This window comes from Parasteatoda tepidariorum, chromosome 7, assembly GCF_043381705.1.
Source record: "Parasteatoda tepidariorum isolate YZ-2023 chromosome 7, CAS_Ptep_4.0, whole genome shotgun sequence".
In the NCBI taxonomy this organism is placed as follows: domain Eukaryota; kingdom Metazoa; phylum Arthropoda; class Arachnida; order Araneae; family Theridiidae; genus Parasteatoda; species Parasteatoda tepidariorum.
In genome coordinates, this window is record NC_092210.1 from 19,250,636 (window position 1) to 19,262,670 (window position 12,035).

The following is a 12,035-nucleotide window of genomic DNA, read 5'->3' on the forward strand; positions in this document are numbered from 1 at the left end:
TAATCTTTTTTTAAATGATCAACTTAACTATATTCTTACTTTATTATTGAACTAAAATTTGTCGTACAATTTTAATCGTTTTCGTATTCCAATTTGTACTCCCATTTCAGATTTTTTTTTCTTTACTTAGTAATGTATAGGGATATATTTTTCTTTTTATTTCTCTTTCACCTTCTATTCAACGATATTCGTGTGCAATGCTTGTTCCCCGCCCCCCACATAAATCAAAGAGAAAACGAAAACAGCATGCCACTCCCTTTTTGATTGACGGTAGCTTATCTGAAAACCACAAATTCTTGGGAATGCAGGGATGAAAGTAAAAAGTTTCCCCTTTTCCGGCCCCTTCCCGTCCTAAAGAACTTCAAGGTTACAGAAGAAATAATCAAGTTTTCTCTTGACATATGACTCCCCCCACCCACCCTTTTTCCTACTAAACTTCAAAAATGAGTAACACTTCCGCATTTTTTCTCCATCCTTCCAGTTCAAAATGGCGGGAAAACGAAGCGAAATTTTTCCCGGTTTTCTGATTTCCCGGTTTTCTGGGTCCCGGATAAATGGTTCTGTACTGTATGTATACACACACACATATATATGTATATATATATATATTGAAAAAATTTCAATTCACATTTAAACTTTTGCAATAATTAATTTAATATTCCTTTAAGATTCTCAAAAATTATTCCTACTACTATATGCTAAAATTCTGAGATCCAATCAACTGCCTAGACAAATAGTAAGTTGATGAAGCCCAGTAGGTCTATTTGCAAAGTATAAACAGTTTGCATCCCTCATTCATAAATTGACAGTTATGTTAAGCCTGTCAGTAATTGGCTTTCTTAATGAGTTTGAATATACCCAATGAATCATCTGCACATTTGTTCTATCTTTCTTGCCTGAAAAATAATTTAACCTATATAATTCAATGGAAAATTAGTGCTTAGCTAGGAAATTTCAGTACTCAATGCTTGGATGTTTATATGTAACAATTAACTTGTTTTACAATATTTTTATTGAGTATTAGCCAATTAGGCTAACTGATATGACTATTTCTCTTTGATATAGAACTTTTTCTATAATTAACAGGAGACAATACTGATTTTTTTGACAATTAAAACAACAGGGATAGGAAAATCTTTAAGCGTTGCAAACTATCAGTTTATTAAGACATTAAATCAGATATGAAAATGCACTGCCTCTGATTAAACATATATTTTTTGGATTGGATTTTTCCCCTCTGAAATAAGAAGGTAATTACATTTCAAAGAATATGGTTCTAATAGTTTACTCAAGAGTGTAATGTTGTCTTGAAACACTCTTGAAAAATTGATAGTAAGTTTACTTATTTTTAATTTTTTCTGAAAGTAATAAAATTTATCATTTCTAAAAAAACCTTTATATGTAAAGAAAATATGATAAGAGAAAATGCAAAACTGTCTTTTACCATATTAAAAATAATTTTTGAAAGCGATTAATTCATATAGAGTCATTCATATCTATCATTCATTGTCAATCATATCTATTATTCATTACATATGTTATTCATTGTTTGTAATGCATCACTTTTTCATGATCCATGAATGTCCAGCTTTTTCACTTGTGTCACCGAGTCGATTTCCTGATTTTTGTAAAATTTTCGTGGTTTAAAATATAGACTTAAACACTGAAATATACCATATGTTTATTCAGAGATTGTACATTTTTGTATTTGATTTTATAACTAAAAATATTATTTTCGCTAAACAGTTTAGTGAATTTAAGTTCAATTCCTCATAAATTATTAAAATTGTAATATGTGAGTGCATAAAAAGCTGATTCTGATTATTAGATGAAAAATTATACAGTGTGTGCCTTTTTTTTAAACAATGAACTTCTGTATATTTTATTTATTTTTCATTTATTAATGTGAAAACTATGTGCTTAATTTGTTTATGGCTTTGAAATTTTTTCTGAATATGTATTTCTTTAATTTTCAGGACCTGTCCACATATATAGAATGAAAGCTTTAGATTCAATTTCTACTTTAGGTAAATTTGAAAGCTTGTACACAATTACTTTAGTCTTTTTATCTTAAGTAATTTTTAGTGTATGACATTTAAAATTCATTGGTATTTGACTAGGTGTATTGGTGCTTTTAATTTTGAGACTAATAAATGATAAACATTAAAAAAAAAATATTCCCATTACAAATCAAACCAGGCTGTTATGTTTTGTGTTAAATTTCAAATGTTATGTTTGACTGATTCCACCCAGTGCAAAGACGATCATGTTTGAGCAAATATTAGAAAAGACTATTTAAATTATACCCATCACGTTAAAATTTATCCTACTGAATTAGATAAAAAAGAGGCAAATTCTTTTTGTTCAACTTGCTTGTTATCAAAAATTATGTCATTACAATTTGTTTTGTTACTATCAAATGTAATATCTAGATTATTTTAGTTATTTCTTTATTTACATGTATGTACATTATAAGCCCAAAAATGTAGGCTTCAAAAGTACGTAAACCTAAAAAAAAAAAAATTTCCTGCTTGTGACGAGAAAAACAGATGATGAACCTTGCATTGTTGTTTTTCATTGATCTACATAGAGTTTTATCATATATGTAAAGTAACTGCAATAGCTCAGTGGTTAAGGCATTAAACTGTAATTGTGAAGAACTGGGGTTCGATCCCCAGTAGTGACTCCAGCTTCAGTAGTAGCCCATCCAGCTTCAGATCGACTAATAGTAGCTTGTTTGGGAAGTAAAAGCGTCCTGTGCACAATGCTGACCACATTGCTGCAATTATGTCATTGATTAAGAAATTTTGGTGCCTTACAGTTAGGGGGATCATGGAGGCATGATCCCCTTTGTCCACAACTGTTGCGGGAATGTTTTACTTTAACATAGAATATTTTAACGATTGAAGATAAGGATTTTTAAATCCTTTCTAAGGGAATGAAATTTTCATTAATTTAATAAAATATTCTCCTGATGTTTATTAGAAATTGCATGTTAAATGCAAGTTATGTTTGGGATAACGAAATTTTATATTGGATTTTTAGCTTTAAATTGTCATTTATTAAGCAGTTTTTTTATTAAACCCTTGATTCTTTTCAAATTAGGGCTTACAATGCACACTATTACCTGTAACTTATTTCAAAAGTAAGTTTGTAATATATTATAGCTTTCACTTTATCCATTAATATTTTTATTTTTATACAACAGATGCTGCAATATTGTCTGCCGACCCATCTCGTATTCGCCCGTATAATCAAGATTATAGGGTTTTCCTAGTTCGACTTTTTCAAAGTGGCCTTTTTGGTCAGTTAGAAATTGCTACCATTCAGAAGTACTGTGATTTATTTGAGATAGCCAGGCATGAACCCATGGTAAGAATTACTGTATAGTGTTATTTTGAAAAATAAATTTATGTGCTCATAGTTGAATTTAAATGTGTAATTGTATACCCAATTATATATTGTGTTGTAAATAAGTCATGATTCAGTTGTCATATATTTTTTAAGTTTCAACCCAAAATTTTATTTCCTCTATTTGACCTAAAGAAATAAAATTAAGATGGCTGAAATTTGTTTGGAAGTTTGTTTTATTAAAATGCATATTGTGTTGTATATTCTTCAATATATGTACAGGATTTGATAATTTTCAAAAATTTATCAGGAAAATAGTTGAGATGAAAAGAAAAATAAAATCTTGCAGTGGATTCATGTAACATGGTCTAAATCTTTTCACCCAGTTTTCCTAGTTTAAGTTCAAAATTTTTCCTGTATCTGGAGCTGTAAGTCTCTTCTACACTTTTGTTTATATGCCAATTTTGTCTTCAGATAATAATGTGAGTGTGGCCAATGGTGGATTTTTCCAAAGTGTATTACTGTGATTTACCTTCATTGAAAACTCAGGTTGTAAAATTCAATTGTTTTTCTTAAGTATAGAGGTTTATTATTAGCATTGACATCTGCTTTCAATTTATTAAGCTAAAGATGAATTCTGGCAGAAAAATATTTATGTCCTATCACATGATTTTGGTTCAATATTAGTTTTCTTAAATTTAATAGTTTTCCAATTATAAATTTTTAAAAACTGCCAATCTAATTTAATCCACCCTGTATGTAGTTATATGATAGAATTTTAATAATACAAAACAAGAGCATGCTTGGAAAAATTATATAGGAACCTAAACCATAATGTAGAGAAAAAGTATTATAAATTAAAAAAGAAGTACCATATTTATAAATTTTTTTAAATAAGTTTCTCTAATAAATAGTATGTTATTTAGAGAAAATAGAAAAGAAGTATATATCAAAGTGAAAGCAAATAACTATTAAATTATGCACAACCTTTATTATTATTATTTATAAGAGAATGAAGAAACAAAAAAATATTTAGGGTACCTGGGTTAGTAAATAAAAGTTGCTTTAATTTCTATATGAATGAGTTTTTGTTAGGAGCATTTTGCATATTGGTGGAAATACTATTGAAGAGTTTGGGAGCTAAATAACTGAAGTTCTTATACAGTATATTTTTGTGAGAGATCAGTTTTTTGATTTATGTTCTCCGTGGGTTAATATATTTTCATTTTTTTTTTGCACATTTGGGTTAATTTAAAAATGTAGAAAGATTTTATCAAAAAAAAGGTGATAAATCGTAAGAATGTTTAAAGATTTGAAATATGTATTTATTGTATTATATATGCTTCATAAATTTCTTTTGAAGTATATCGAGTCTTTTACTATTTGTATAATAACATTCCCAAATCGTTAAGACCATAATTTATTTGCGAATTAACTCACAAGTAATAAAGGACTGCAAAAAAATTTATGCTAACTTTATATTTTAAATGATAAATTTACAGCCTTAACCTATTTGACTCCTGGTTAACATGAGATTTTCATTTAAGATTTTAATCAATATATAGCCTACAATACTTTTTTGAATTAATTTTTTCAAGGGGTTTGCAAATTTTTGCTAAATTTAATTTACAAGTAGTCTTGTGGTATATTATTTTCAAGTTTTCAATAAGATTTTGCTTTAGATAAAAAATCATGTTCTTAGTTTTACCGATGTTAAGATTGAAACCACTATCAAATAACCAATAACGAATTGTTTTTAGATCTTCATTTATAATAAAATTCAAATTGTCTACCGTATCAAAAAATAACATTTACCATCTTTCATTTTAATAGTTACATTTCACGTGAAAACATTTTGGAAAATAATTCTTAGGAAAGTATTGTATCAGTTTGCTTAAAAGATAACTTTAGATTATAATAAATAAACATTTTTGAAAACTAGCCTTACTTTTCCTTTTACAAATGTAGCAGTTTACCTGACTAATTTTATTAAGTTTAGTCGTATTGCTCTAAGACTAAATATTTTGTTCTTATTCAATTTGGTCAATGTTCCCTCTCTGTTATATCTAATCACAATAATCTTTCTCCCTCCCTTTTTTTGTAATAATTAAAATTTGTTTTGATAAATAGAAAGTTTTTGTTTTTATTTTGCATCTTAATTTATTCTTGATATGTATGCATCATAAAAAGTTTTAACAAAACTTTTTATGTTATTTCTTTGTCTAAATTCTTAATTTTAATTCATTCTTCAAAACAAAACCCATTTCCATAGTTAGTAACTTACGTCTACTATTTTAGTTCTAAATTTAGATTAAAAATGCAAAGCTAACAATTTGAAGTTTTTCCCTAAACTAAGCTTGAAAACACGAGTAATCCCTTGACCTATTTAATAGATTTATTGTAACTAATGTTTCTTTATTTGCGTGAGAGGTGACATGTAATAAGGAAAAACTTGTGTTACTTTCCCTTAGATAAAGCTCAAGCACATCAATTTTAGATGGTGATTTGGATTTTGCTCTTTATAGTTTCTATAATGTTATAAAATAAACTAAATTTTCCATCTGCCTTACATGATATTCAGTATGCAAAACATTCATTCATGACTGATATTTTAGATTTTTTTTAAAGTAAAATTAATTTTGAATTTGTATAGTTTATTTTGAATGACCAACTTTATAATGAAGAAAATAGGAGTTTTTCTGGATATATTTTGCCGGTGTATTTTTATGCATATTTATCAAATGTATATTCTTCTATTCAGGAATTTAACAAAGAAGATTTTATACAATTTACAGAACTGATGTCACAGATACAGCAAAGGTATATTTTTAATAAATGTTTATGTATTTATATAATTTCTTAAGAAAAGCATTTATTTTAAATATTTAAAGCAAAGTGCAACAAATCATACATTTCTATGTACCTTTGTTTTTATTTAATTGTTTTTCTAATCATCTGTAATTTTTTGATGTGCAGTGCATGTCTCAACAGCAAATAATATTATGATGTTACATCACATGTAAGCCAAGCCAACAATTTTAAATCCAGCTACTTTAATGAGTTTCTTTTATTTTTAGTCTTAATTTTAACTTTTTGAAATTTATTAACTTAATTATTTAGTTTATTGCATTTGAATCACAATGACATTTTTACTCTTTAACGCACATGGAGTGAAGATACCCTTAGGTCAGTTACAGGTAAGATAAAGATAATTGATATTTTAAAATTTAAATATAAGCTAAAGGAGTAAAAATGGGATCATGGTTAAAATGCAATGATGTTTATTAGAAATTGCATGTTAAATGCAAGTTATGCTTGGGATAACGAAATNAATCTTCAGAATATACAGAAATGATATCGACATTTAAAGAGAACTAAAACAAAACCGAAAGTTTACTCAACTGTTCCTTGGCGCTAAAGTATCTCGCCAAGGAAGCCAACAAAGCTTTGCAGCTATTTCAGCTAAAAATAGAATATATATTGAAATATACTTAAACATTATAAGTTTAAAGTTTAAGAAACAATAAAAACTTATGTTAAATGCAAAAAAAGTGAGCAAAAACGAGCGTAATTGATTATTAAAGCAAATAAAACATGATTATCAGAGCATGACTGAGTATCGGAAAAATTTTAAAATCAATTTTAAAATAGAAAAAGTGAAAAAAAATGTCGCCCTTTCTTGTAAAAAGTTATCGGACAGTCCCTAGAAAACTTCTCCGTGCAGCAAAATGCTCAGGACTTTTGTACCATTCTTATTTCTGAATTAAAAAGACAGACAGTTAATTGCATCAGACGATCGCAATGCTAAACGAATGGACGGGAATCGAAGCGGTCTCAGTGAACGGCAAGTTTGGGCTACAGTCACGTGACTTTATCTTGTCCACGGGTCGGGGGTTATTCTACTCTCTCTACCCAGTATTTCAACTCTATGGTTGAGACCCCATTGATGTTACATTGAAGGATTTTCAGAGTTCCATTGGAAGTACTTGAGGAAGGTAGTATATTTTTCCAGCATGGTCCGCTTCCAAAGCCACAAACGCGATCTTGCGTGACAATCGAGGCAATATGAGAGTCAGAACAAGGCCTGAAATTCATGGTTGGGGTAATAATGCAGCTTCTGAAATCCTATGACTGGAGCACCATGCTGGCCGAAGTCTGACTTGGCTTCTTCACCTGTTGACTTTAGCTGAGTGTAATGGAACGGCCTTCTCGCAATGGGTGACCCTTCCAGGAGTAAAACTCCAGACGTACATCGCCCGTTCTACTCAGGGTCACCCCCTCGCCACGATGAGGCAGCCAACAGGACTTGACAATTCACTAAACAAATTCAGTTAATAAATTTTAAAGAAGTTAGTGTTACAACTAAGAAAAAAAATTATCTCATTTAAGTTTCTGAATTTTGAATTGCTGGCTTACATGTGATGTAGCAACATCACAAATATCTTATTATAATTAGTGTTATTTGTCACTGTTTGTATATTATTAGTGTGTAAATTATCGAAATTTCAGTCTAATTCTATCCATGAGTCTTTATACATATGGGAGAGTCTGCTTGCAAATTCAACTGTTATTTTTGTGTTCATTAAAGTGCAGATAGAGGCGCCAGTTAACAAAATTTGCAACTTATTTTAAAATTTGATGTCAATAAATTCAATTGTTTTCTTAACCCCTTAACGATTGGTTAATTTTCAAGAAAACGGTCATAAAAGTGCCTATTTTTTTATCAATGAAAATTATATAAAAATATGTGTATGAACAATATATATATTCATTTTTAATTTTTGATTTGTTTTTCGTTGAAATTTGAAAAATTAAATTTTTAGGAAAAGCTGACATTCTGGATTACTATGACTTAATGTTGGTTTCCCAGCAAGCAAGTAAAATTTAAAAAATATGTGTTTTAAACATTAAAGACGAATTTTATTAAACTTACATATAAAATAAATACAGTTTAGTAATTTTTTCTTGTGTAATAAATTTCAAAGCATGAGATACAGAGGCCAACGTCACAATCTGGACAGTAGTACCGAGTTTCCTTCCTACATCTCTTATTGTTTTCATCTCTTCTGGAGCAAAAAACTTTGCATTCTCTTGATGGTGGAAAAATATCCTGGTACTGCCATCTGTTGTGTAAAATGAGAAATTAAATGTTTTCCGGGCAAAAGAAATGAATTAGTTTTATTCTTATTGGTGCGTTACTACTGAACACTACAGCCCGGAAATATCACGGGAACGAGAGATAGAGAACGAAACCTCACCCCGTCATTTGCACGGGAGCGAGAAGGAAGGAGTTAACATAAATTTCTCTCTCTTAATTTAAATGATTTTTCAAATGGAAGGTCAGTTTTAAGACACCCGGTGCTAATAAATTCTTTGTTGTAGCATATCAACTAGAACCTCCAACAGACAACAGAACGTGAGCAGAACAGCTTCGTCTTCTCATGACTCATCCAGACATTTTACTAATGGTAAAGTCCCAGCTGTGCCTAGTTGCCTGCAGGTGGAATCTACTGTTGAGGACAAAAAAGCAACTTATGAGACATCTGTCTAAGTCTCAAATGCTTTGCATGGTTGTGAATGTTTTATATGGTTTGAATCTTTCAATTGTATTATGTGTTTTTTATATATTTCAGCATAGTATTTATAACTAAATTCATATTTATAAATTGTTACGTTTGATAGTGAGATCTTTTACAAAAGACCCAAGTGATTCTTTCTCCTCTCTATATGTATGTGCCTTGGACCTTCTAATCTTAAAAATTTTATAGTTCCATGTGGTGTAATTTATCTTCTTTGTTAAGGGTTCTACATAGAGTTCTAAAGAGGATGAGTGATTGGTTTGAGTGTTGATAATGAAGGAATTTTTGCTTGAGAAACTATAATTTAAACTGTTAGATATATTTAATTTTTGACAATGGCTAAAATGTTTTTTTTTATCATTAAATCTTGTGAGCATTTTTATGTATTTAAAAAATATTTAAAATAAAACATTTTTAATGAAGATTATCATTTAATTATAAGTGTTAGATATTCTTCAAATAATTGACAGTTTTTTTCTTAAAGTCTTGTTGCAATTTCATAACGGATATCTTTCAAATCCAATACAAAGATTTTACTAATTATAAGTTACTTATTAAATAAAAAGGATAAAAAGCAGCTTATACTTATTTTAAAAATTTGATTTGAAGCATGGTATTATTTGCACAATTATGCTTATTAAAATTCTGTTTCAATGTTATCTACATGTTTTTTGTTGATAAACTTATAATAAGGAAATAACTGATGAGCCAAATATAAGTAGGAAGTAATAAATTTTTCTCAGCTCAGATTCTACTACGGAACTTATTGGCCTCGAATGGCTACACCTGTAAAAAAAACTCTTAAAATATGTTTATATTACAAGGATAATTATTTAATTTAAATTGTAATATTATGTAATTGTAATGTGAATGAAACTATCTCCACTTTTTAAGACACTTCTTTTTCCTTAAAAAAACGTTAAAATTTTATTTTAACTTGTTTTATATCTTTTTAAAACATCCTTATTTGTAAAGACGTAAATAATTAAAAGTATTCAAATAAAAATTGAATGTTTAAAATAAAACATCATAACCATTTTTAAAATATATATATATATTGATAAATACTTCAAATTCATTTAAGTTTAATGTAAATGAAATGTAACTTGAATACTCTAATAAATTTTCTTGCCATTTAAAATAAAGTATGTTTTAATTACCAAGTAATTTTTATTTATATTATGACATTATGCGTAAAAATATGAGTATCAACACTATAATTATACTATTTTCAAGTGATACATATTGAGTCTCTAATCAGTTAACTTTCAGCTTAGTTCAGTTAGTTTTTGCTTCCCTGCGTAACAAGCAGGTTTTTCTGTATGCTTCAATAGACTAGTATTGTAAAACATTTAAAATTAAATCTAACAGTTATTATAATGTGTGAAAAATAAATTTTAAAGTTGCATAACTTGTTTATAAAACAACCTTCTTAGTTGAAAGATTCTGATAACTTTTTAAAACTTAATTCATGTAAAATTGCATGAAAAGATTTTAGACTAAATTTAAAAATGCAAAACAAATGTTTAAAAAATAGTTTGTTTCAGTTTATAAGTTGTAAAAGTCATATACATTTATATTCTCATGCTTTATATTTTGGATTTTAAATTTAAATTTTTTTTCCCTTTTATATTATACTTCAGATGTGTTTATCTCTATGATCAGATGATAACATTGATTGTGATTTGCAAGTTTCAGCAGAATGATTTATAGTTTTAAAGACCATTTTCTTTTAGATGAATTTCTCTTTTGGGAAAAACAGTTTATTTCATTGATAAGTGAATTAGGTTTTAAAAATGTTAAATATTTTGATGTAATTTACTGTAGCGTTAATTAGAGTATCATTCTGGGTTGCTGGATTTTAGCCAGGCCAAAGAAGGCTGCTTGTTTCTTTTTCTTGGCTTAAACCACCTGAAACAGACCGGCTAAGTTTAAGAAAAGCTTTCTTTTATCAGAACTAATGTTTTGCAAAAACTTTTATATTGTAAAAAATATATAAAGCTGTTAATTAATTACTACATCGATGTGATTGTATGTTGGGAACAATTTGGTACATTAACTTTGCACTTTTAAAACAGTTTGAAGCAACAGCTTTAACAATGGAATACTAATTTTAAACTACTCAAAACTACAATTAACTAAAATATAAAACCAACTCATTTAACGCAGCATAAGTATATGAGTAATACAAAGTAAATTATAATTATTAATTATCCAATTTTTTAAACAAAATACAATAATAATTTCATATAAATCATGCACAGTTTTATAGAAAATGCCCAACTTATAAAAGATTTAGTATAGTTTTAAAAATTAATTATTCTGAATCAATTTAAAGTACACTTAAAACTAAACTCGGTATCACGACAGTCCAAAAGGGGCCAAGACCTATTGTGCCCATCTCAGTTTTCTTAACCTTGGGCACTGGATTGAAGGAGCAGATGTTCCGGCAGGGTTGTCAGCCAAGCGTGAAAATGTTTAGTTCCTAAGTATGCTTGGTACTTGTTCGATTGACCCACTGAAGGGATGAAAGGCTAAGTCAACCTTGCCTGGTTGGAGGATCGAACCCAGGACCTGTGGCAAGAAACGCTACTATTCCGCCACCAGGCGTCAGTTAGGATGAATTAAAACATGATTAAAATAGATATAAAACAATTTCAGACAAAAATTTCTGGTTTTGAAGCAAATTTGGAGTAGCAATTACATCATTAAAAATAATAACATTTAATCAATTTATGGAATAACTGCTCTTAAATGAAAGTAGAATTAATACAACATATTTTACTTATTATTTTACTGAATAGTCATTAATAAAATTATTGTAAATATGTGTATGTTGATTTTGAATTATAAAATATAAAATATTAAAAAGCAAATAAAGTCTGGGTTTTTAAATAGGAGATTAAGGCAAATAAAAACTTTTGAATAAAAACCAGCCAATTTTGCCTTTTTTTTTTTAGAAAAAGCTGACTTCTTTTCAACCCTGGTATCATTTATGGAAAATATTAGCCCTCTGAAGTTATGTTTGATTCTTCCTTCGTTTTATTTTTTATTCATCAAATGTTTAAACTAAGCATAAAATTAGAACAAAGGTAGAAATTTTTT

At 28.3% G+C, this 12,035-nt stretch overlaps 1 protein-coding gene across 1 annotated transcript in view; it reads left to right on the top strand.

The window, feature by feature from the left end:
• The window catches only part of LOC107436768 (protein C1orf43 homolog), a gene marked incomplete in the record, with an annotated part of 23,126 nt that extends 11,703 nt beyond the window's left edge, over positions 1 to 11,423 (top strand). The window contains 4 exon segments of the mRNA XM_043047575.2: positions 1,977 to 2,027; positions 3,209 to 3,372; positions 6,113 to 6,171; positions 8,734 to 11,423. Of these exon segments, the coding sequence (XP_042903509.1) occupies positions 1,977 to 2,027; positions 3,209 to 3,372; positions 6,113 to 6,171; positions 8,734 to 8,902 (443 nt within the window).
• Positions 11,424 to 12,035: the final 612 nt, after the last annotated feature.